Source organism: Epinephelus lanceolatus, chromosome 8 (assembly GCF_041903045.1).
Source record: "Epinephelus lanceolatus isolate andai-2023 chromosome 8, ASM4190304v1, whole genome shotgun sequence".
Classification (NCBI taxonomy): domain Eukaryota; kingdom Metazoa; phylum Chordata; class Actinopteri; order Perciformes; family Serranidae; genus Epinephelus; species Epinephelus lanceolatus.
In genome coordinates, this window is record NC_135741.1 from 43,909,295 (window position 1) to 43,935,982 (window position 26,688).

The 26,688-nt window shown below is 42.1% G+C and overlaps 1 protein-coding gene across 6 annotated transcripts in view; it reads right to left on the reverse strand.

Moving 5' to 3' along the window:
• rtel1 (regulator of telomere elongation helicase 1) overlaps positions 1-26,688 on the reverse strand; it is a 97,215-nt gene that overhangs the window by 24,644 nt on the left and 45,883 nt on the right. For all 6 annotated transcript variants that reach the window (XM_033630055.2, XM_033630054.2, XM_033630053.2 and 3 more), the window contains 11 exons: positions 24,769-24,882; positions 24,361-24,401; positions 23,602-23,687; positions 23,392-23,469; positions 23,116-23,193; positions 20,987-21,133; positions 20,767-20,882; positions 7,064-7,187; positions 3,078-3,243; positions 2,837-2,991; positions 2,452-2,547 (listed from right to left, as the gene is read on the reverse strand). In XM_033630055.2, coding sequence (XP_033485946.1) covers positions 2,452-2,547; positions 2,837-2,991; positions 3,078-3,243; positions 7,064-7,187; positions 20,767-20,882; positions 20,987-21,133; positions 23,116-23,193; positions 23,392-23,469; positions 23,602-23,687; positions 24,361-24,401; positions 24,769-24,882 — 1,201 coding nt within the window. The remainder of the gene's footprint in view (positions 1-2,451; positions 2,548-2,836; positions 2,992-3,077; positions 3,244-7,063; positions 7,188-20,766; positions 20,883-20,986; positions 21,134-23,115; positions 23,194-23,391; positions 23,470-23,601; positions 23,688-24,360; positions 24,402-24,768; positions 24,883-26,688) is intronic.

Genomic DNA, 26,688 nt, shown 5'->3' on the forward strand with positions numbered 1-26,688 from the left:
CATTCCAGTGATCCGCTCCAGCTCTTACTATCAATCCACCAGGCCAGCATGCAGACGGCAGACACACGGAGGGTAGGAAGAGTAGCGGTCAACTTAGTTAACTGACTATTTGTTTTCTGCTCTGGTTTTTTGAGAGTGATATTTTCATTTGGTTTACACTCTTACTGTTTAAGTAAAGAGCACTGATGGCATTGTTTTGGGCACAATTAGTGAAATTGGAGCCATGGATGGACTACAAAAACACTACTAAAATAACTGAAAAGGAAAGGCTGCATTGTTTGTTAAATGCCAACAATGTCTTGTGGTGTTAATCTTTTTTTTATTTATTAGGGGAGCAAAGCACAAGTGTGTGGAGTCTTGCTGCTATTTTAATTTCATTGTTAGACATTTTAAAGATTTCTTGTGTTGATTTATTTTCTATTTATTAAGGGGCCAAAGCAGCCAAAGCAAACCAGCTATATTTTTTATTTAATGTTAATGTTCAAATTTAAAGTTTGTTTATTTAACCCTGTTAACAATAAACAGGTCAGTTTCTCATACCAACTGTTGTGGATCATTCTAACTAACCCAATTAAGTAGTTGTTCTTGTTAGAGTAATATTGCTTGATCAAACCTTTTCTAACATGACTGACAACAAAGTAAGTGAGCTTGGATCGGATTGGTATTGGTATCGGCCAAAACTCAAGGCTGTAATATCGGTATCGGATCGGAAGTGAAAAAGCTGGATCGGGACATCCCTACTTTCAACACCATACAGCCTGCGCTCCTCTCCGACGACTATGCCATAGTCGGCCTCATCACATAAGGGGAGGACAGGGAGTACAGAGAACTGAACCAGATGTTTGTGGACTGGTACCTGAGGAACCACCTCCATATCAACGTGGGGGAAAACCAAAGAGCTGGTGGTGGGCGCAGACTCCTCCCCTCAACACCAGTGAACATCCAGGGAAAGGACATTGAGATTGTGACATCTTATAAGTACCTGGGTGTTCATCTTAACAATAAACTGGACTGGACTAATCACATAACAGCACTATACAGGAACGGCCAAAGCAGTCTCTACCTGTTGAGGCGGCTCAGGTCTTTTGGAGTGCAGGGGGCGCTGCTGAAGACCTTCTTTGACACTGTGGTGGCATCAGCCATCTTTTACGGAGTGGTCTGCTGGGGCAGCAGCGTCTCGGTTGCAGATAGGAGGAGACAGGACAAGCTGATCAAGAAGGCCAGCTCTGTCTTGGGATGCTCTCTGGACTCTGTGCAGGTGGTGGGAGAAAGGAGGATGACAGCCAAGCTGTCATCTCAGAGGACTAATGACTCCCATCCTCTGCAGGAGGAGATAAAAGCTCTGGAGAGCTCCTTCAGTGATAGACTGAGACCCTGTTAGACGACAACAGTTTCTCTAAAAACGGAAAAGTCTGTCCTTTGCGTTTTAAAAAACTTCTGCGTTTATATGACGACGTTATTGAAATAATCCCCGCTCACACGGAGCAGCAAAATCTACTGGAAACGCTGTAGTATGCACGCCAGGCCAATGGGTGGCAGTGTAAATTTGCAAAGCAACACCACGGCATGACGCCCTGCGCCTGCGCTGAAGCGCCTTCCTCTACAATGCGGTGATTACAAACCAAAACAAAGAAGACACAATGGCGAAAGCATGCACAGATAACTTTGTCTGGATGGACAATGAGGTGGAGTTGCTACAGTAACAGATCTACACTTCACTTCAAATCAAAAGGGTGAGCAGCACAAACAGAGCTCGGCATTGTTGTTGTGACGGTCAGCATGCCTAGTGACTGGAACCGTAATGCGCATGTGCGAAAAGTCTCCGTTTTCAGAGAAACTGCATATTGCAAGTTTACATGACAACGGAGACGCTGCCGTTTCCAAAAAGTTGCACTCTGGAACCCGTTTTCAAAATGTTGCGTTTTCAGGCACCCAAAACGCCGCTTTCGTGTAAATGAATGGCCAAAACGCAACTAAAGTTTACCGTTTTCAGTTGAAATTGTTGTCTTATAAACGGAGCCTGATTCACCCAAAATGCGTGAAGGAACGCTACCGCAGGTCCTTCCTGCCTGCTGCTGTCAGGCTACATAACCAGCACTGCTGACAATAAACTGCACCATGGACACTTTAGGGACACCATAATAAGCAAAACTGTCCCCCTTGTTGTTGTTTATTTGCACATACAATTTTCACTTTGCACTAAATATGTTCACTTTAATCCATTGCTCACTTTTTATCCACTGCTCATTATTATTATTATTATTTATTGATGTTTCTTGTATTTTTTGTACTTTTTTTTGCATGGCTAGTTTTTTAAGTTTCCAAATTTTGAAATCTTTAATCTGACTCTTTCCCCTTGATGGCTGTAACACTGGAACATATATATATATATATATATATATATATATATGTATATATATATATATATATATTTTTTTTTTAAATATGTACCTGTTCTTGGACCAATTTGATTTTACGTTTTCCTCCCCGCAATTCATCATCCATCCTCTTGTCACACTGAAGAGACAGCGTGGACAAACGGTTTGCCTTCAAGAGAAAAATATTACATACAACAAATCAGTACAGTCATCTTGGTAATAAAAATATTAAGATTTTAATTGTTTCATGGCATAACACAGCAGTATCATTTGTAATGACGCACATCACACATGGCTTTTTATACACTGTATCAATCTCACTGCCAATGGTACTGTGCCAAACGCTTACCACAGTAAATTGGCTATTGTATAGACCTTATTTTCACACAGTCTCTTTTTTTTTGACATGTACCAACCAGCACATGTCAGAAATACTGGTAAGACAGACAACAAACTACCTTCTCTTCTCTTACTCCCGCATCATCCTCTCCACTGCAATGATCTCCTTGCTCCAGAGCATCCAGCAGGTTGGCCGGTCTCTTCTGGCTCTCCTGCATCTCACATTCATACTCTATACACACCCTGGCCATCCCGTTAGCTCCAGTGTGTTCATCTGATCACAAAGGCCAGACAAAAGGAACAGATAAATGAAGAACTTACTTTCCTCTGTGGATTTACTCCCTTTATCTTTCTACTCACTGAGTCTCCTCCTCTTCAGGCTGGGAAGATGGGCATCCAGCACCTTGGCCTTCTGGGTGTGGGAGCTTTGAGAGGATGAGCGGGGACTGAAGTCAGAGGACCGAGTGTCTGGTAACGACACTGTTCCACAGCTCTCTGCTGCAGCCTTCTTCTCAACCACGGGTCTCTGACACATTCAGACACAACCAAAACAGTCAGTATACGCTGACAAATTAAACTGCAATCAACTTCTCTAATGCAGTGCCATCAAACAGCAGATGTGACGCATTCTGCCACAGTCAAATGTACTGTATTTACCTAGAATCACCATTTACATGTAATTAGGCAAGTGTTTACAGGGTGTATCTTTTTATCCATTTCATTGTCCTTTCTCATAGAAGTTGTCTGTCTTCTATTGTATCAATATGACTGGTTCTCCAGAGGACCAGCATGTAGGATTAACGTGGATATAATGGCAGGAATGGAATACAATATTCACAACTATGTTTTCGTTAGTGTATAATCACCTGAAACTACGAATTATTGTGTTTTTGTTACATTAGCATGTGCTGTTTATATCTACATATGGAGTAGGTCTTTTTCCAGCCCCTAGGAACAACGCCAGGCTTTGAGGCAATTGTACACAATGGCCAAACGTGGAATTACTACTTCCGAGTCTGTCATGAAATGCCACTGGGCCAAAAAAGACTTTTTCCCATGGACTTACATTGTGGTAGACACGTCTATAAATAAGTGGAAAATTTTTTTTTGAGCATAACAACCCTGCAAAATGACTTGTTTCAATATCAGGATTTAATCCATTTGGTCCAATAACATTTCAAAAGTCTTCAAGAGCCACATGATTAAATCATTTTATCTTCATTTAAGTTGGCAGATGCTAAACTAGAAGTTAGCCTCTTAGCTGCCATAAGTCTCTAGTGCGACTGCATTGTGGGACCAATGATGCCAAAGATCTGGGAAATTAAGCTTTTTCTAGCTTCATGCACCACCAGGCAACTTTTATAGGAACGAACAGAGAATGACTGTGTGTTCCAATCCCCATACTACCATACTATATAATAGGGCTGGGCGATATGGACAAAAACTTGATATCTAGGCATTTTCAGGCTGAATGGCAATACACAATATATATTAGGGCTGCATGACACATCATCTGAACATCGCCATTGTGATGTGTGCATGTGCGATAGTCACATCGTAGGACATGAAATGTTTCCTTTTTTTTTCATAACATGTAAACTTTGCAGGAAAGCCCAATTTCAGCATTGGCAGTATAAAAACAAAATCGGGGAGTGTGGCAATATGCTGCCTTCCTACTTTTGTTTATACAGAATGCGCCTTTTTCGGGGCTATGGGGGGCGTGAGCAAGTAACAACCCGTTTGGGGGGTGGGGCACCCCCCCTAATATAATGGTAGGGGAAACACTGGAGTATGACATGTTAGATCATTAACCTTAGCCTGGATTAATAGAAAGGTATCATATGAATACAATGGTGAGTCAGCCTAATTCTTTCCAAATAGAGCTATTCAAATCATCTGGTGAAAATCTTGTATTTATTAATATCGCAATATATATTGCAAAAAAAAAAAAAAAAAATATTGCATTGTCAGTTTTTACATATATAGTGCAGCCCTAACATATGTATATGTATATATCAGGGGTGGCTGCTGGTCTTTCAAACAGAGGAAGCTCACTTTAAGTTTACATCATAAAAGTTGTCATATTGTAGCGAGGCAGTAACTTATAAAAGGAGCATTTAATTGAAGCTGTTTTTCAACCACACTCATGCCATAGAACCACAGCAAAACACACCTCAAAGATTTTCAGATGGGTGAAAAGACCCGTTACTTTTCCCCACCCTTTGCACCAAATCAATCTGAGGTGTTGATCTGCCCTGCTGTTTAACTCTAAGTTTCTCCTCATAAGGAAGACTATCAAATGGCTTCGCCAAAATCCGGTCGACAATATTCAAATTGTCTGCCATTATGTGCAGCTTGCTAGCTCGCTCGCTAGCTGGGGCTGCTGCGCGAGGCTAGTGTGACTGCCTGTGAGTGCTTTGGGACGGTGCAGGGGCTCACAGCAGCACCCGCTGCTCATTGGGGACAGTAACTGCAGAGTGACAGAAGTCAGAGTCTCCAAACACGAGTACAGTCTCCAATAACACCAGAAAAAGATGCTAGATTTGTCGCTAGTCGTTTTTAACAAAGAAAAAGTCACTAAGAGGATTGGAAAAGTCTCCAGATCAACTCGGAACAACGGAATGAAACTTGGAAAAATGCTCCGGTGGTGGTTTATATTTCAAGATCGCTGATTCGCTCATTTCACTGTCAATCAAAAAGGGATTCAGCCTCAGACAGATCATCCAATCATCATGCAGAAGCCCAGCGTCCAGGCCAGCTGAGGCCAGCCCACTGCCCCATAGACCCCCAGAGACACTGAGCGTCCGATGGGCAGGACAAAACCGAGCATTTATCCAATGACTGTCTAGTTTCGCTGCAGTGGAACAACCCACTCTATACTTCCCCATTGAAGTCCTTGGACGCTGAGCTTCCACTGTTTAATGCACTGTGACGCTACGGGAATGAATGAGAAGAAAGTCGCGTCAGTGACCTGTGATAAGTAGCTGATTCTGAACAAAAGTTGAACGCATTCTAGCGCATATTAAGTCAATGAAATGTAAACACAACAGTACATATTTGACAACTTATTTTTTGACATTTTAGGGGAAGCTGAGCTTCCCTTGCAGTCTTAGAGCAATCGCCATGTTTCGGTCTGGGAGGCAGACACCGTCTCCACATTTAAGACTAGACTTAAGACTTTCCTCTTTGATAAAGCTTAGTTAGGGCTGGCTCAGGCTTGCCTTGGACCAGCCCCTAGTTAGGCTGACATAGGCCTAGTCTGCCGGGGGACCTCCTATAATACACCCAGCACCTTCTCTCCTTCTCTCTCTCTCTCTCTCCTTTGCCAACACATGTCCTGTTACTGCATCTCGCTAACTCTGCTTCTTCTCCGGAGCCTTTGTGTTCCACTGTCTCGCAGGTTAACTCATATCGCAGCGGTGCCTGGATGGTGTGACACGTGATTGTGCTGCTTGTCTGATGCCTCCTACTGCTGCTGTTATCATTAGTCATGCTTGTACTGTCATTATACACATATGATTATTGTCACATACATATACTATATTACCTACGACATATTGTACCACAATAGCTGTAATTATTATTGTAATATTATTACTTAAATTAATGTCATTGTAAGCTATTATCATTACTGTCTGTCCTGCATCTCTCTCTCTCTCTCTCTCTCTCTCTCTCTTAATGTATCATTTTGTCATACGGAGTACTGTTAATTTATCATGTTTATCTGTTCCTTACGACATCTATTGCACGTCTGTCTACCATTTTTTTTCCCCGTTAAGGGTTTTTTTTGGGGGGAGTTTTTCCTTATCCGCTGTGAGGGTCCAAAGGACAGAGGGTTGTCGTATGCTGTAAAGCCCTCTGAGGCAAATTGTTATTTGTGATATTGGGCTTTATAAATAAAATTGAAAATTGAAATTGAAATTCACAGACACAGACAGAGATTAAAGGCTCAGGAAACTTTTGGAGGTGTTTTGAGTTAATTAGCTGATTAGAGTGGGACACCATGAGTCTTCAATATTAAACTTTTTCACAATATTTTAATTTTCTGAGATACTGAATTTTGGGTTTTCATTAGCTGTCAGTTATAATCATCAAAATTAAAAGAAATAAACACTTCAGTTTTACTTTTCGATTCGAATTACTGAAATGAATCAACTTTTTGATGATATTCTAATTTACCGAGAAGCACCTGTATATTTGAAATATACATAGTTTAGCTTTCAGCACCAAAAACCAAACATGAAATACTGAGTTAGTGCATTGATGTCACAGTAGATATCACAACCCCTGCCAAATCAAGATCAACAAAACAATTGCAGTGCAAGGAATTGAGTGATAGAACCTACCATTTTCTGTGCAACCCTGAAGAACTGGGAGACGTCACGGATTACGTTCCCAAAGCTGCCATACAGACGCACATGAGGCCTGACCCATGATGGAAGCTGAGTCCTTACATCAGAGCTTTTAAACCTGAGGAAAAAGTCATGTTATTCTAAATCATCCACCTTTATCATTGTTGACCCAGATGATGTCAGAGCTACCTCTGCTTGGGCTTGACACAATTTTAACAGAAAGCTTGCATTTCAAACTGGAAGTGCAGAGTTTAAAAGAAGTGAGCATTAGGAGGCGAGGTGGTTAAGTGAGAACTGCTGTCCAATTTTGTCCAACATTCAGTACGTTTACAGGCACAGTTAAGTCAAGCCAAGGTTATAGCTCAACTAGTCCATTTAATTGGACTACTGTCCTTGTCCCAGTATACAAGCAGGGGAGGGGAATCGATTTATTGACCAAAGGTTGTCCCACTCTGCTACAATTGGTGGCGATATGGTCCCTTTCAGCTCCAGGATTGGACCTCTTTCTAGTTGATCTATTACGTCACAGGCAAAACAATCACCATAGATTGCCATTCATTATTTTCCTCCCATCCATGTATTTTAAAAAATTTAACTCTTTCAGCTGATGACTCAGCATGAACTGTGTCTCCTCCATCCATCAAACCATCCATTTTAATCCTGATTATCCGAAGCTGGGTCGCGGGGGCAGCAGACCAAGCAAAGCACCCCAGACGTCCCTCTCCTCATCAACACTTTCCAGTAGGGATGTCCCGATCACATTTTTTTTGCATCCGATCCGATACCGAGTCCTTTATTTTGAAACCGAGTCTGATACTTAGTATGATCCGATACTTTGCAAAGCATTAAGGGAAAAAAGTTGTCCCATAAGTTTTTTTTTTTTAATTTAAACAGTATCCAAAAAGCTTATCGGTGGTTCAGCAGCACAAAATGTAAACAAATTCAATATCTTCTTGTTTTCAATAAACAAAATAGGCCTATATCTTTTGTAGCGATTTGACACATGAAACAAATATTTTTCTTTTACTCACTCAAACCCCACAAAAAAACCATAAAACCCATAAAACAGGTCCCTTAACACCAAAATTAAATTGTTTTTAAATGGTTTCTGTAGAACAAAAGAATTATACTCAATTTTCAAAAATACAAATACAACTGTAATCAGTTTCAAGAAAGTATATATTTTTTTCACCAAAGAAAAGAAATGAATGTTCCATTCCGTTCAGTCAGTTCAATCCTGTTCAAACAAAAAACTCCACTTAAGGATTTCCAAATAACATATCACAGTTCAATTCAGTTCAATCCACACAGTTCGCTCAACAAAAGAAAACTCCACCCCAGATTTTCTCGTAAACAAGGAAGTAAAGAAAATCCACTGTTCACTCTGACTCAGTTCAGTTTCAAAACAATAAATCAACCTGGCCCGAAGGTTCCAAATAAGGAATAATGAAACGTAAATTAACTCCCGGCTTTTGCCAACTCACGGGACCGTAGGTGAATGCCGTAACGCTCCAGCATTGTTTCGAGCGTGGAGGCTCCGTAGGATCCCTTGATATCCGTGGCGGGGAATCTGAGTTCAGGCTGGTGGCCGGATGGATGATATTCCACAGGGAAGCGTACCTCTTTCGCGGACTTTGAGCGGTGTAAAATGTCGTGGTAGGCCGAATACGCAGAGGACTTCTGGCTCATTTCTGACTCACTTCTGGCTCACTCGCTGGCGTCTCTCGCCATACTGCTAGGAGCAGCATAATGTAGGGGCCGGTCTACCTGGGCTCAGCTGATCGAGATTAGCAGAAGTCCCCTGTCGTCTGTCGTTCATCAAACAAAGCATGATGAATACAGCAAACGCGATTGGTAGGATGAACTCAACTGGAGACTCCATTGTAGATGCTGGTTGGAAATGTAGATGGCTCGCAGGTTCCTGTTTAAAATGGTTATGTATGCATAACCGACGCGGTGACGTAGTGAGTGGTGTCCCAATTCCTAGGGAAAGATTTCAACCCCCTACCCCTCATTGCTTCATTTCAAGGGCCAAGGGGTAGTGGGCAAGGGCGAGGGGTAGGGCCAAGGGCTAAGGGGTAGTTGACAAGGGGGGTATTGGGATTGGGCCAAAGAGCTCACATGTGACCCCTACAACTCTGCCAGGGTCCACACCCACACAGGGTTTAAAGCCTGCAACTCTGTGATAAAATGAAATAGAAAAATTTCTCCCTCTTTTCTTTTATTTATTCTTGTTTTAATTTCAGTGTTTAAGTCGGGTGAAGACTGTGTGAGAAATCAGTGACTTTTATGTTTACATACGGTACTTCAAATGTAGCTCCTGCCATCTGCTGGCACTTTTTAGGTGACTACAACAACATTTCGGCTGGCACATAAACAGACAGTGACTGAAATAATAGTAAAAATAATAAAAATAGGACAAGAATAACCCGATGACATCACACACATCGTGTAAGACGACCGGGGATCATTAGTGTGTACCATTGTGTAGTGTGTCATGTCTGTCGGCCAAGTCACGGAACGATTTTATGACTCTACAATCGTATAATGTGACATAGTGACTTTCAGAACGGGCAGAAAAGTTGTGTAGTGTGTACCAGGCATAAAACCTTACTTACCGTTTCTCCATCTTGCATGTTGCTCATTTTCAGTGTGTGACTGCAGCGTGTGCATGAGAGGGGGAGGGGTGGCTGTTGTCAGAGAGGGAGAGACAGCGAGAGACAGAGCTGCTTTTCTGAAGCAAAACAAAAGTTAATATGTTCTAAAAAAGAGAAAACATTGCATGTCCTGCGATGTGACTATCGCACATGCGCACACTGCGATGGCAATGTTCAAACGATAGTGTGCGTATGCGTAATGACGTGAGACATTACGTGGTATCAGATTGGTCATAGGCTGTACTCGCCGATGCCTGGCATCAGTATCGGTACAACACTATGCAGAAGCCACACCAAACCGCCGATCCATCTTACGCTCCTTTCTACCCTCACTCATGAACAAGACCCTGTGATACTTGAACTCCCCTGCTTGAAGCTGTAACTCTCCCCCGACCCAGAGAGGGCAATCCACTGGTTTCCAGCAGAGAACCATGGCCTTAGATTTGGAGGTGCTGACTCTCATCCCAACTGCTTCACACTCGGCTGCAAACCGCCCCAGTGTATGGTGGAGGTCATGGTGTGATGAAGCCAACAAAACCACATTGTCTGCAAAAAGCAGAGATGCAATTCTGAGGTCCCCAAACCGGTCCCCTTCCTCTCCCCAGCTGCGCCTCGAGATCCTGTCAATGAATATCACAAACAGAGTCGGTGACAAGGGACAACACCCACCGAGAACGTGTTTGACTTTACGTCGAGTATTCGGACACAGCTCTCACTTCTGTCATACAGGGACCGGATGGCTCGTAGCAGTGAGCCCGGTACCCATACTCCCACAGTACCCCCCACAAGACCCCCCTGAGGAACGCCTTCATAAGCCTTCTCCAAGTCCACAAAGCTCATGTGGACTGGATGGGCAAACTCCCACAACCCCTCTAGCAGCCTCACAAGGGTAAAGAGCTGGTCCATTGTTCCACGACCAGGACGGAATCCGCATTGCTCCTCCTGAATCTGAGGTTCGACAATCGGTCGGAGCCTCCTTTCCAGCACCCTGGAGTAAACTCCCCAGGAGGCTGAGTAGTGTGATGCCACGATAGTTGGAGCACACCCTCTGGTCCCCTTTTTTGACAATGGGAACAACCACCCCAGCCTGCCACTCAGCAGGCACCATACCGGACAATCCACGCGACACTGAAAAGGCGTGTCAACCTGCCTCCTCCATGGTGGATGTGACGGCCAGGTTCAGGAGTTGCTCAAAGTACTCCTTCCACCGCTCAACGATGTCCTCAGTTCGGGTCAGCAGATCTCCATGTCTGCTGAGCACAGCCTGAGACAAGCCCTGCTTTCCCTTCCTGAGATGTCTAACAGTCTGCCAGAACTTCCTTGAGGCCAGATGAAAGTCCTTCTCCATAGCCTCCGAACTCCTCCCACATTCGGGTTTTTGCTTCAGCGAACAGCTGCAGCACTTCTGGCCAACTGGTACCTGTCTGCTGTTTCAGGAGACCCCTGGGCCAGCCAGACCCGAAAAGGCCTCCTTCTTCACCCTGACGGCCTACCTCACAGTTGCCACCATGACAGGCACAGACAACATTCTGACCACAGCTTCTATCAGCCGCCTCCACAAAGGTGGCTTTGAACGGGACCTCTCGGATTCCATATCCCCAACCTTCCCCGGGATTCACGAGAAATTCTTCCGAACATAGTGTTTGTTATGGCCGGGCCATGACTTGCACAGAAGTCCAATAACAAAACACCACTCAGGTTCAGGTCAGGCAGGCCGTTCCTCCCAATCACCCCCTCCAGGTTTCTCTGGCATTGTCCATGTGAGAGTTGAAGTCCCCCAGAAGAACTATGGAGTCCCCAGCCTGCACCCCTTCCAGGACACTGCGATGAGACTCCAAGAAGGCTGGGTACTCCATAATGCTGTTTGGTGCGTACGCACGAACAACAGTAAGAGACCTTCTATTAGTGACCCACAGTTGCATCAAGTCGACCCTCTCGTTCTCTGGGGAGAACTCCAACACAGCGGCGTTCAGCTGTGGGCTTGTGAGTATCCCCACACTCGCCCGGCACCTCTCGTCCTGAGCAATTCCGGAAAAAGCGAGAGTCCGGCCCCTCTCCAGGAGTTTGGATCCACAATCAGTGCTGAGCAAGGTGGTGAGCCCAACTTTATCTAGTTTGTACCGCTCCACTTCCCGCACCAGCTCCTGCTCCTTCCCCACCAGAGAGGTGACATTTCACATCCCTAGAGCCAGTCCGCGACGCTGGGGATCAGCATGCCCAGGGCCCCGCCCCTGCCTGCCTCCCGGTACACAATGCACCCAACCCCAATGCCAGTCCCTGCAGGTGGTGGGCCCACAGGGTGGAGGCCCCATGTTACCCATTTGGGCTGAGCCTGACCAGGCCTCCGGTCCCAGGATCATGGGGACACGCAAACCCCTCCACCACCTTAAGATGACAATTCTTGGAGAGGCAGTGTGTCTCTGTGTTACCGGCTTCTCCTTCTGTTTCGCATTCATTGCTATTTGACTTGTGGGTCAAAGCCCACAGAAACTGGAGCATGTGCAGAGCGCCTAGGCCAGTTTGGGTCTGATTGAACGTATACACTACATGCAGGAGTAATTTGACTCCAAATCACATTATCTGGGTTTGTCAGTCCTAGACTTTGAGAAATTCAATTTGGTCTGATTTCAGTTGGACTAGCATGTATTTTAACCCTATGGGCCCAAACGACGCAAAGTGCATCCAAATTCACACCTGTTCTTCTCTATGGATTTTCTCCACCACCGTTCGTCATAGCAAGAAGCCACTCATATTAGGGATCGACCAATAATTGGCACTGCCGATAACATCAGCCGATATTCAGCATTTTTATGATAATCGGCATCGGCCGTTTTTTCCACCGATAGCCGATAAAATACGTTTATTTTAATTAAAACGCGCTCCTTTGGCTCTCATGCAGCTGTCTCTCTCTGCCTGAAATCTCCACTCTGTGCTGTGTAACAAATGTCCCGCCTACAGCCCCCACTGATTGGCTACACAGCACAAGTGAGTGACAGCCAATCAACACTGAAGGTAGATGCAGGTAGCGCTGCAGCGGCACAGAGAGAGAGGAGGGGAGAGAGGACTGCTCAGTAAAGCAGCAGTGTGATGTTTGAAGGCAAGGCAACAGAAAATGTCTAAGTTGCAATAAGAAATCCTCTATGCTGAAGTTTTAAAGACACCACTGTTGATGCTTGATAAACACGCCATCTTCATACTGTATCTCAGTGTCTGTCCCCCCCCTCACGTGGTTGCTCACGAGTCGCAACGGGCAGCCGTTGGAAACAATAATGTCGTCTAAAACTACTTCACATCGGCTGCTAAAGCTAACGGACATGTAGAAGTTTACTTCAGTGCATTTCAGCTGTGTATGGTCAGTATGGCGCTTGCTTGTGTGTGTGTGTGTGTGTGTGGGTGTGCGTGTGCATCTGTGTACATGCACGCTAGCTTCAGCAACCGATGTGAAGTTGTTTTGTAGGCTTCATTAGTTCATTTAGACATGCATTTAAAAAGTATATAAGAATATCAATTAAATTTACCTGGCATTAAAATAAAAGTACTCATTTTGCTGAAAAAATGAAATGTGACTGGTATATTAAATACATGTAATTACAAAATACTTTAATAAAAATAAGTCTGGTAACCACTGAAAGTTTAATCTTTATTTATAAACTAATTATGCTATTTGATGTAAAAAAAAAAAAAATCTGAAAAGTAATAACTTCTCATCAATAAATGAAGTAAGCCAAGGTTCCTGTTCCTGCCACCCTCTTTATTGGTTTGCATTTAATCAGGCTGGATCAGATGTACCTGAGAGAGAACATAAGACATCATTTATAAAGGTTCACTGAAATAAAGGTTCACTGAAATAAATAACAGTAAATGCTGCTAGAAGATCCCTGAACGTTTTGATTTTAGATAATTTAACTTATTGCAGAGACTCAAATTTCAGTACTGTGCAGTTCAGTTTTTACTTTGATCTTATAAAAGAATCAAGGAGCCATTTCATTTTCAGTGAACTTTAAGAGATCTCTGCACTTTTTGTTTTTTATATAATAAAACAACCAGCCATTTCAACCAAGATTTGCGTCAGAGTTTGTGTTATTCTACAAAAGTTTAAGGTCTTTTTATCACAGATTTTCAGTGTACAAAAACAAACAAACAGTATACTGTTGTATTCAGTCTAATCCCAGGTGTGTTATTCTAAATTCTGACACCAAAATTTAAATTTTTACTGCAAATGAATATCGGTTCTAAATATCGGTTATCAGTTTCCTTGACTACTAATAATCGGTATCAGTCCTAAAAAACCCATATCGGTCGATCCCTAACTCATATCATGCAAAACAGCGGAGCCGCAGCTTTCCGACAATACCAAGCACTCGTCGGTAGTCCATGTTTTCACAAGGAAAAAAAAGTTATAAAGTTACACTAAAATTATGTATAACAAAGCTTTCATACAGCATTGCACACACATTACTCTTGGATGGATTACTCGCGAATGCAGGGTTGTACAGAAATGCCATGCTTATCACATGCAAGCGCAGGAACGGCGCTTTCCAATGATACCAAACACATCATGTGCCCATCATGCTGTAAATACAGATCAATTATCTACAAAATAAAAACCTGACGAATTTCTTCACAATCCATTATAAAGATCTTGTTATCAGTCACTTCATATAGGGAGGAATAATATTATTACCATTTTTCTATTATCTTGGATGCAAATATTGCATGATTCTTTCAAATAAAACACATTTTTGACTTGTGAATGAGTCAATGGAATTTCTTGCAATAATGGAGAAATACTGGCAATTATGTCCGCCTGGCACAAACCACATGTTTTGTGTTTTGGACAGCTGTGAAGTGACAGAATGTCCCACCATCATGGTTCTTATATTGCCAGATTCCAGAGAGTCTCCCCTCTTCATATATGGCAGAATATGTCTACTTCCAACTTGCTATGGTGAGATACATGTAAAAATGTAGAATTTAGTAACACAGATGTTTTTTTCATTGATATAAAAAATAATATAAAATACAGGCACATAGAAGGACATGAAATGATGGCAAATCTGGATAGCCCACATTGTCCTGGAAAAAAAACAAGATATAGCATGTGTATGTAGCCTTTATAATGACTGTGATATGAGCTTAAAAGTAAAGGCAGTAAAAATACCCCAAAAAAAGCCTAGTAGCAAACATCCCTGGTCAAATTGGAACCATGGATGTTGCAGGTATATGGTATGTGCCTTCACCAGTGCACCAACAGGGGGCCCTGACATTCCCTTTTTGAATAAAACATTTGTAACATTATGATTTAACAATTCAAATGTGGAGCTCACTGATGATTTTCATCGTTTAATTTTTTGGAAATATTCTGCTTTCCATTGGAAATGTATGTGCAAACAGAATTCTCTTATGGAGGAAAAAAAAAAGAAAATTCCTCCCAATAATGCTGTGTCTGGATTATTACTGCAGCAGCAGTGGGGGCAAAACCTGCTGGTCTACTGGCTCCATCACAATCCTGTCAGGTGAAACTGTCAGGAATTGGTTTACAAAAAACAGGATTCACACTTTTTGCCAAGAAATGACCTAATTTAGACAATGAGTTCCTCTACATGCAGGTGTTGCAACACTTTTTTTCATTTAAAGATGTTTCACTTGACTTTGGGGGCACTCAGGAGCTGTCATCATTCCAGGAGACTCAATTCAGTTCAGTTCTATTTCTTATAAATCACCAGTACATGCCAGAAAAAGTCTGTTGATACGAGTGGTTCTTGTGTGAAACCTAATGTAGTGTAATGTTTACTGAAGTGTATATACTGTACCTTTAAGTTGACCTTTAAAGATACGCGTTGAAGCAATGTACTCTGTGCACTGAGAAGTCACACACTGGTTTATTATTTTATGTATTCTTATGACACACACACTCACTGAGCATTTAAGTATTGTGGTGGAGAAGTACCTAGGCATCATTTCTAAAATTAGCATGAGGATGGGCTCAGAAACACTGGTGGAAAGTTAGGGGAATTACAGCTTGTCCTGATATGACCCTGGTAAGAGGAGGCGGTCTTAGATTGTCCAGGAAAACATTATGAGTACAAGTAAAGAGGCGGGGTTTAGGATGAAAGGAGAAAAAGTGAAGACTCAGCAGAAATATGACACCGTTATGGTGGTAGGATGAAAGAAAAAAAGTGGAAACTCAGTTCAAATAAACACAAGAAGTTTGTGCTCTAGAGAAAGGATCAACACTCAGCGAAAAACCTAAGCCCTATGATAAGCTAATATGGCAAGGCTTAACTATACAAACCAATGAGCAGTGATAACTAGCATGTCTTTGGGGTCATCGGGTGGGAACCTCCTTTCACCAGTGTTTCGTCTAGTTGGTCCCACGACACCTCCAGGAGGCTAGACAGTGATCTCCAGCGTCCCAGAGACACTCCCCTAATGCCAGATCTCACTGCTCCCCTCCCTGCACCAACCCAATAACCTCCTTTACCTTACTTACGCATGGCTTTCTCAGCCCAAACAGCACTGCCACCTTCAACCAAACCCAGGCTCCGTACATGCGAGCTCTAGGTAGAAGCAGGGCTGATACTACCTTTCCTAGCACATTCACCATACTCTATTTCACACGCTACATAGCATAACTACAATATAAGCTAAAGTTAAAGGAGCTAAATGAACTTACAGGATCAGCAAGCACACTCACCTTGCTGCATGGCCTCAAACGAAATGGATTCAAATAGGCCACTCCCACACTTAAATACTTCCTCTTCCTGGATTTCCTCCTGAGAGGAAGTGGATCTCTCCACCTGATCTCAAGGAGTTATGTGCCCTGTTTAGTAGTTCCCCCTGCTGGCCCCCAACTGACATTACTTCTTCTCTTATAGATAAACTGGCTACATTTAATTGCTTCATCTGACATTTCCCTCACTGTCTTCCTCAAACTCTGTCCCCGCACTCCGAGTTCCCCCAGGAGTGAGACAGCTGATCTTGCTATGAATCCCCTACACCCCACTTCCACTGGGCAAATCCTAGTCTTCCATCCTCGCTGCTCAGCTTCTGCTCCTAAGTCTGCATATCTAAGCGTTTTTCTTTCATAGGCTTCTTCCACTGAGTCTTCCCAAGGAACTGTCAGCTCAATGAAATAAAATATCCGTTGACTCACTGACCACAACACTAAGTCAGGCCTCTGCCTGGTACAAACTATTTCCTGGGGAACAACAAGCTTTCCCCCTAAATCTACTTGCATTTCCCAATCACAAGCACCTTCTAGGCAGCCACACCCTTGCCTCTTCACTGACTTATCTCTTCTGTGTTTCTCTCCCTCACGGACAAACTGAATTACTAAACTCCTATCCTTAACACCTTCTGAATTCACCTGTCTTTGTTTCCCTTCGATGCCTGCAGCTAAACATTTCAACACCTGGTTATGTCGCCTGGTTATATCGGCCTTGTGACAAGCTAACTTTACAGCCTGACAAAATATGCTTTAAGGTTGCGGTACGTGAACACAATGGGCATGATGGGTCCTCATTTACCCACAGTTTTAGGTTCTGGGGGGTTGGTAACACATCGTATGTAGCCCCTACCAGGAATCTAATACGATTCTCCTCCATACTCCACAGGTCCCTCCAACTAAGCTTCCTCTTCTCTACACTTTCCCAATTCAACCACTGTCCCTGTTTAGCCTGGGCCACTACCTTTGCACCCCTTAGCATCTCTTCCTGTCTACATATCTGTTCTACAACCAGCTTTCTTTTATCTTTGAGACCTGCTTTATTCCATACCGGTTTGCCTGAGCCAAGCCCCAGGCCTCCCCGGCCAAACTGAACATTACCTACAATCTCTGCATGCCTAAGAGATGCCTCTGCCTCCTGAATTGCCGATCTTGGTTTCCACTTCCTCCCCTTGGTTGGATTTGGAACCACACTCCTAACTACCACATCCTTACTCCCAGATAACAACAGCTCTGTCCTGACCTTGGTACATTTAAATTCCTCTGTTAAACTAGATATTGGCAGATGAAGTATCCCTTTTCCATACAATGCAACACTACTTAGGCACCTAGGAGCACCCAACCACTTCCTAATATAGGGGCTAACCGACCTTTCAATTCTCTCCACTACGGATATTGGAATTTCATAAATTGACAATGGCCACATTAACCTAGGATATAGCCCAAATTGCAAACACCACAACTTCAACTTTCCTAGAAGTTCGGATTTATCTATTCTATCCAATCCTTCTGCCGCATCTTTCCTAAATTTCACCACCTGTTCCTCATCATTCAACTCCAAATTGTATCACCTACCTAAGCTCTTTACTGCCTTTTCCCTAATTGTTGGGATTTCCTCATCATCTATGACAAACTTCCTATCACTTAACTTCCCTCTACGTATCGAGATGCTTCTGGATTTACTAGGCTTGATCTTCATGCTGGCCCACTTGAGGTTCTTATTTACCTTCTCTAGTAGCCTCTTTGTACATGGCATTGTTGTGGTCACCAGTGTAATGTCATCCATGTAAGCCCTAACTGGTGGAAAATGCAACCCATTCTGCCGTCTCTCTCCACCTACCACCCACCTAGAAGCCCTGATGATTACTTCCATTGCCATAGTAAATGCTAATGGAGAAACTGTACACCCTGCCATGATGCCTATTTCTAGCCTCTGCCAACCTGTTGTGAAACCTGCTGTACTTAGACACAGCCTAATATCCTGAAAATATGCTTTCACTAAGTTAACAACTACCTGTGGCACTCTGAAGTAGTCAAACACCCTCCAAATGAGGCTATGCGGTACTGAACCAAACACATTTGCAAGATCTAAAAATACTACATGCAGGTCCCTCTTCTTAATCTTCGCTGCCTGAATCTGGTGCCAGATCATGCTAGTATGCTCTAAACACCCTGAAAAACCTGGTATTCCTGCCTTCTGCACCATGGTATCTATTAAGCTATTCCTTTCCAAGTACCTAGCTAATCTCTGCGCAACTACACTAAAGAAAATCTTCCCCTCTACATTCAAGAGAGAAATCATCCGGAACTGGCTAAGGTCCACAGACTCCTTCTCCTTAGGAATGAGGACACCCCCTGCCCTACGCCATGCTCTTGGTATAATTTGCTTCTCCCAAACTATTCTTAGCTGTTTCCATAAAAATTTAAGGGTATCAGGCGCACTTTTATAAACCCGGTAGGGGACTCCATTAGGCCCTGGGGCCGAAGAAGCCTTTGCACGCCTGACCACCTCCTGAACTTCCTTCCACCTAGGTGGTCTGACATCCATCTCATGCTCTATCCCTTCTAATGGAGGGATATTGGGTGGGAAACCTACTATCCTATTCTTCTCTAAATCTGAATATGTATTTCTCAAATATTCTTCAACCTCTAGCCTTTCTGCTTTGAGCTGCCCTTCCTTTTCCTGGCTGAACAATCCTTTAACAAACTTAAAAGGGTCCCTGAAAAAACCTGTCCTCACATGTTTCATTCTTCCTCCTCTTTTTCCTGAGATGCTCTGCCCTTCTAAGAACTGCTAGCCTGCTTCTCAACTCCTCTTGCAACACCTTAATTCCCTCCCTTTCTTCTTCTGTAGCCTTTCTCCACACCTTTCTTAACTGTCTCCTTTCCTTGACTAGCTCCTCTATTTCTCTTTGCCGCCTAGATTTACCTGACTGTACCTTCTCACTCCTCTTTCTCTCATGCAACCCAAACCTCTCTACACCATATGAGTAAATTATATCTTCCATCTTTTCTAACCTTTCTATTGCATTTCCTCTAAGCCTACTTAAGATTATTGACAAATCTCTATTAACTATCTCCCATTCTTTACTGTCATTTGCCCTAGGCCATCTAACTCTAGCCTTTTGCTCCATGGTTCTCTCTCTGACTGGCACACTGGCCTCATTGTCACCTGCATCCTCTCTTACTGCCCCCTCCTCCTCCTCCTCCTCAGTGGCAGCGTTACTGATATCCTGCGAACTGTGGTTTTCTACCTGCCGCTGGACTTCATCTGACTTCTTAGGAAGTACTGATCAATGCGGCTACTTTGCCCTTTCTTTGCCACACACATCTTCTTTCCCTGATAAGTTCTGAGGCCTTTTACTGATGTTACTTTCTGCCAGCCACAAGGACAAACCTGAAGCATCTTGTTCTCAACTGTGCTACATTTATCCTCTACAGATGCGCTCGCCTTGCCCTGAGTGCTGCTAATTCTAGCCCTGGTGGATAGGTCCGTGCCCCTATCCTTCACTGAGTCACAGATCGAATGCGTAGTCGTGTCCATTCCAATGTCTGTTACCGTGTAATCCACCTGTGAGTCATCTTCCACCCCTGCTCTCACTGACTCTTGGGGTATTTTTCCTATGTTGGCTGTAGCTAATTTTGGTTGTAGTAAGGCTGCTAGGCCTCACCACTGCTACCATGGGTTGATAGCCCATGCCAGCACCTTTGGGGTCTTTTCCCTCCTGTCAGCTGTCTTTCCAAGTGGTCACATGGTCTTTCCCTTGTTGTCAGCTGCCCTATTCACAGCAGTCACTAGCTGGGCTAGTTCTGAGTTCAAATAAACACAAGAAGTTTGTGCTCTAGAGAAAGGATCAACACTCGGTGAAAAACCTAAGCCCTATGATAAGCTAATATGGCAAGGCTTAACTATAAAACCAATGAGCAGCAGAAATGTGACATCGTTACGATCAGAGCCAAGTGGGAAGGATTAAGAAAGAGACGACTCAACAGATAATGATAAAACTCACAACAGATGGTCAGAGACAAAGACAGAACATTCCACAGAACAAGCTGAAAACTGAGCACTCTGTTTATAGCTAAATAGCATGAATGTGAAAAAAGATTTTTTTTAGTATTTGAGTATTGAGTATTTGAATTTTTGATATCTAATGGAAAACAAAAAAAGTCCGTTCGAGAAGATGGGAACGAGGTCGCGAGCTTTCTGGCCCAGCTCCAGACCTTTTAGTTTTTGTTTCGACACTAAACTAACTAAGAATAAGAATAAGTAATGATAAGACTGGTTAGTGATGACAAACAGCGTCATGTCTGACCTCTGATCACACAGCAAGATGGCTCCATAGTCCTCCTTGTGGCGAATGACTCTACCGATGGCCTGGTTCACAGCTCTGAAAGCCTGCTGTCTGTACCACTCCTGCCCAGACAGGTACTGTGTGTACACACACACACACACACACACACACACACACACACCGATAAGTTAAGTAAGATAAGACTGAGCCACTAAACCATCATCAAGCTGTTTTCTCTCACCTTCAGCCCAGGAGCTTTCTGCCGACTCATCTCATCCAAGAACTGCATCTTCAGGATGACTCGAGGGTCCATCCGAGGAGGAAAAGGAAGGCCTGTGATGATGACACCCCGACCAAAGGTGTCTGCAAAATCCAGACCCTCGCTCGCCTGACACAGGGAGACATTTTAAGAAATGCAGTGAGAGGAAAGCATTTGTGTAGACTTAATAAATAATAAGTTAAATCAATTATTTAATAATTACTCTGCTAACACTGACATTTAAATGCTGTGCAGATTTATTATTTGCATGTCTATTCATTCTGTTTAAACCCAGTATTTCTGCATAGTTGCAAATAAAGATTAGGATACACTAATATTACTATTATTATTATTATTATTATTATTATTATTATTATTATCATTACTATACTATCTGTGGGATTAGATACTAGTTGTGGCTGGAAGAAATCTTCCAATAACTGCAGAGTGTTGTAGAGTCTAAAAATCCAAATTTATTGAACAAGGATAGAAGTAATCATTTCCAAACTTCCTAAATTTTTTTTTGAATCTACCAAAATATTCTGCTTCGATCCATATTTGTTGGCATTAAGTTTTCACTGTGGTCAAAAAACTGTTAACTCTCATGCCTGCCGCACTCAAAGAGAGGCATACTCCTGTATTAATGGAGCAGACCAGCAGCAATCTAACAGCACCATGAATTACATTTAATCATAAAGTAATGTTTTAAAAAAACAAATTTACGGTAATCCTAATCTGGTGCCCTTCTGTGTGGAGTTCGCATGTTCTCCCCTTGTCAACATGGGTTTTCTCCGAGCACTCTGGCTCAGCTTCCTCCCACAGTCCAAAGACATGGAGGTTAATTGGTGACTCTAAATTGTCTGTAGGTGTGAATGTGAGCATGAATGGTTGTCTGTCTCTATGTGTCAGTCCTGTCATAGTCTGGTGACCTGTCCAGGGTGTACCTCGCCTCTCTCCCAGTGACAGCTGGGAAAGGCTCTAGCACACCTGTGACCCCGAACAGGATAAGCAGTTACGGAAAATGAAAGAATAAATAATTCAATCTAAACAATCACTTTCTTCAAGTTAAGTATTTTGTTGTAGGATTTGAAAAACATGTTTTTTAGGGGGATAATTTCATGATGGTGATTAAACATTTGAAGCTTAATCCGAAAATCTCAATAGAAGCTTCGCACATAAAAAAAATGACATTCAGTACAGCCCTAATGTCAATACAGTGAAATCTATGACATTTAGAAGTTAATCAATGTATTTTTGTTACACTAAGAGGCTAGCTGAGAGATGACAGTTTGTAATTGCAGTTGATGAAAGTCAGGCTGATAAAACTGCAACGATAATGATAAAACTCACAACAGATGGTCAGAGACAAAGACAGAACATTCCACAGAACAAGCTGAAAACTGAGCGCTCTGTTTATAGCTAAATAGCATGAATGTGGAAAATTCATACTAGAGATATCATTGTGCAGATTAAGATATTTTTGTGGGGAGAGAGACGGAATGACACAGCCTTTCTACATGGGGCTCCTGCTCTACCAGGTGAGCTAGTGGGCACCCCTTTTTGTGCAGATCTTTTTAAAACATATTCTATTCTTCAAAATTAACATAGTTTCCAAACTCTAACCATTATCCAGCCATATTCCCAATTTTGATGTTATTTTACTCTACTTGTTTCTTTTTACTGTATTTGTGTATTTTAAATCATATTGTTTGTTGATATTGTATCCGTGCTGTTTGATATCATCTTTGTCTTTATGGTTTCTAATGCTTTTTGATAAGGCCAAAAACTTTTCCACAACATTGACAACTATTTTTTTTACCATAACAATGACAACTGAAAATGGGAAATGTTGGATGAAAAACAACAGAGTGACAATTTTGCTGTGCTTATTAAAGCTTTTCCAGATAATGATACTAGAGGAAAGGTGATGGTGCCACTAAAGACAAGCTACTGTATTCTCTCTGGAGATCATAAATATCCGTAATACATGAAATGGCAATATAATTCATTTATCTAAAATTCTTTGTCTTACTATTTTGGTGTTTTTAGGGTAAAGCAATATATTTCAGACTTTTTTTTTTTTTAACTTTATGGTCATGCAGTAACCTCACCTTCCCTCGACACACAGCAAAGAAACTTCCTCCTTTGGATGATGGGTCATTGATTTTGTTGTAATATCCATCAATAACCTAAGAACAGACAGAGAGACAAGATGTTGTTGTAACTGTTGTTATCAGTGCTCAGACTGACAAGCCCTAAAAAGAAATGTTTCCAGAACACATCATAACCAGCTCATGAAATATTGTTGTTTGTTCCAGGTTTCTTCAAAGACACTGTCCAGATGGAGCTTTCAAAGGCATACATGTAGATAATAAAATCATGCTCACCTCAGTAAAGATGCCCTTTCCTTTGGGCTCTACAAACATGGGCTTTATGCTCTCAATGCGATCTGCATGCCCATTAGCCTGGTGAGGGAACACACACACTGAGCCTGATCTTGCATGGTAACACTCAATTCAGAAATCATCCAAAATAAATAAATCAACAAAAATACAATATAATATCACAATATGTTCTCCTGCTGAATTTCCACTTACTCTCCAGAAGTCCAGGGTTTTTTCCATTAAAGGGAAGGAAGGAAAAAATACTAAGAGACCATGAGGAACCACACGGGTCAGGTTGGCTGAGGAGAGAACACAGCATGCAACGCATTCATGTCATGATTGAAACAGAAATGATGAAATATCTCACACTACAGGCACATATCAGAAGAAACGGTCCCCACACATTTTCATGGCCAAAAAAAAAATCGTCATGATCCATAGGAAAGATTTAATTTTAAGGCTCACTTGCCTGGCAATTTTCAAAAATATCAGATTCAACTCTATTCAAACATTACTTCAGCTAGCAGGCATCCAGTAAGGTAGAGACAAACCCAGGGAGAAAGTATCAAAAAGTATGTAACGGTAAACAAAACGTTGTCACATAGACGCACATTAGAGCTACATTACGTCAACAGCTACAGAAAACTATTTTGCTGTTATGTTACATCACGTAGAAGGTTATCCCTGGAAGATTATTGTTAACAATTTCATTACACACAACAAAATTCCAGGACTTTTCCAAACCTTTCAATGATTCTGACTACTTCCATGACTTTTCCAAGCCTGGAAAAGGTGGAAATTTTCCAGGTTTCCATGATTGTGGGAACCCTGTAATAAACCTCCCGTTCAGAAAGGGCATTTGCGGGTGAAATAATGAGTACCGTTTAGTTACCTACAAATAACAATGGTGCTGAGAAACCTGTCTTCATAAATTTGTTAGAATAGAAACATTTCTATATTGTTTGATCTTACCAACAGTGTTTCCTAAAGATGCCATGTTTTCAGGAAGAAACCTGTCAGAAGGAAACATTTTGAGTTTTACTTATTATTTTAAGACAAGACGTTAAACCAACTGTAGAGTATTTTACTATCAAAAGTAACTGCTCCAAAGACAGTCACATCAGGAGGTTGTGTCAGATGCGTGCAGAAGATATAGTTGGTATATAAGAAGATGGATACTTGTGTGTAAAAGACAGCAGCCTGAATTTAGAATACTACAAATCAAAAGGAAAAGAAGAAATTTGTTTTGCCGATAAATATTTTCCAGAATACCAAACTTCAACCCTGTCCAATAAATTACATATGTTTGAGTCTCTTATTTCTAACTATTGTGCTCGCTGATTTAAGTGTAGAAGCTTGTCTGTAGAACAAAATACAAACCTTCGATCAAACGCTGAACTCAATGGCACTCCATCTGGGCCCTGTTCAATGACGGCAACAAAGATCTGGTCTCGCTCAATCACATGACTGTTCTCCAGACTCACTGGAAACTTTCTACACCGACAGCAACAACAAAAGAAATTGGGATTGATAGATACATATTGGATGATATATAAAATATTTTGCATAACATTTCCCATTGATTTTAATGTAAGGTGTTTTTGCTCATAAAAAAGCTATTGAGCTGTGATTAACATGTCGCTGGTATGAAAATTTTTGGGGTATGAAAAATAACTGACACACATACAGTACGTTTCTGAAATAGTTTCATTAAGAGCTAGAGTTGGGAGTCACCAGAGGCCACATCACGATACGCAGGCCACAATACAATATTACTGCGATATGCCGAGTATTACGATAAATTATATTGCAATATATTGCGATTTATCACCTTTTGTTTAACTGCAAATTATGACCTGTCAGGAAAACATTAGCAGTTTTATCCAATAAGGTAAGTTTTTAGTCTTTTCATCTTACTTTAGTCATTTTTATTGCAGCAATATGTATCTGGTAAACCGAAAAAGCAAATGATTATATCACTCCAGTGAGCTAAAAAAAATTTAATTTGTATTTCTACTATCAATAATTTATACAATAAAAAAATCAATGCTTGGCATCGATGTAATGATACCATATTACCACACAAACTATGCTGTATCGATCCCCAGTATAGTAATACATGAGGATAGCAGCTGGAGTCCCTGGAATAGCACAGACTAATCTAACTAATGATGTAGGAACATAAAGCCATGCTATGAAATCAGCACACTCAAACAAAAGATGACCAACAATTCAGTACAGTGGCCATTTCATTGTAGTGAGACCATTTTCAGAACTTGACTTCTCTGTATAAAATGACCTATATTGACCTCTTGGCTAATCTATAAATTACAGCGTCATGAAAGTTTACCGACACAAACTAGAACCTAGGGGTGGGGGAAATAATTGATTTTTAGAAGAACTCAACTGTGAGGGCAGTGCAGCACCCGGAGAGTTCACAGCGTGGACATGCCGGAGTCATCTGAACTTTCTAGTTTTCAAAGCAAACGTGAAGTATATTGTGAATACTTTCTACGCCATTACCCAGAAACTAACGTTAATGTAGCAGCAATCAGCAGTAATGTAAACAAAGAGACCTGCTGACTAACACATTCTGCAGAATTAACCAAGTTAAACCGATTTTGTACTGAAGACAGAAACTCAAAAAAAAAAAAAAAAAAACGCCTCTGCCTGGCCCATTCAGCATCTTAGCTTCTCCCAGAGCTAATGTGCAGCAGAGAGGCTGAATGTAATGGATGTACAATAACAGAGAGCACACTGGACAATGGAAATAGAGAGTTTAGAACAATGAGTTAAACAGCTCTGTACTCTCAGAAGAATTCTGGTAGCAGCCCTATGTGCAGATAGCCTGGTGAAACCATCCTGATCTTGTGAGCTCATGTTCTATTTCACTCCGCAGATCAGTCTGGCCATGGAGTCATACACGCGAATCCTGGCATCGGTTTTGGCTTACCGGGCCAGTCACAGCTGTTTATTACTTTGGGGCAGGTTATTTGAAATCACGTCATCAGAATAGGAGGGACAAGGAGAGAGTGAATGCATTTTGTTAAACAACCAACATGGCTACTGATTTTGAAACTGCAATGGTGAATGTGTTGAACGAACGGGAATGTATATTTTCTTTAAAAGCAGAGCCAACGGCTGCACTGAAAGCTTTTATTGAAAAAAAAAGGATGTGTTTGATGTCCTTCCTACGGGGTTTGGTAAAAGTTTAATTTGCCAACTGCCTCCGTTGATGGGGAAAAAGATGGGACTCAGTGAAAACCCAGTGGCTATTGTTGTTTCTCCACTAGTTGCTCT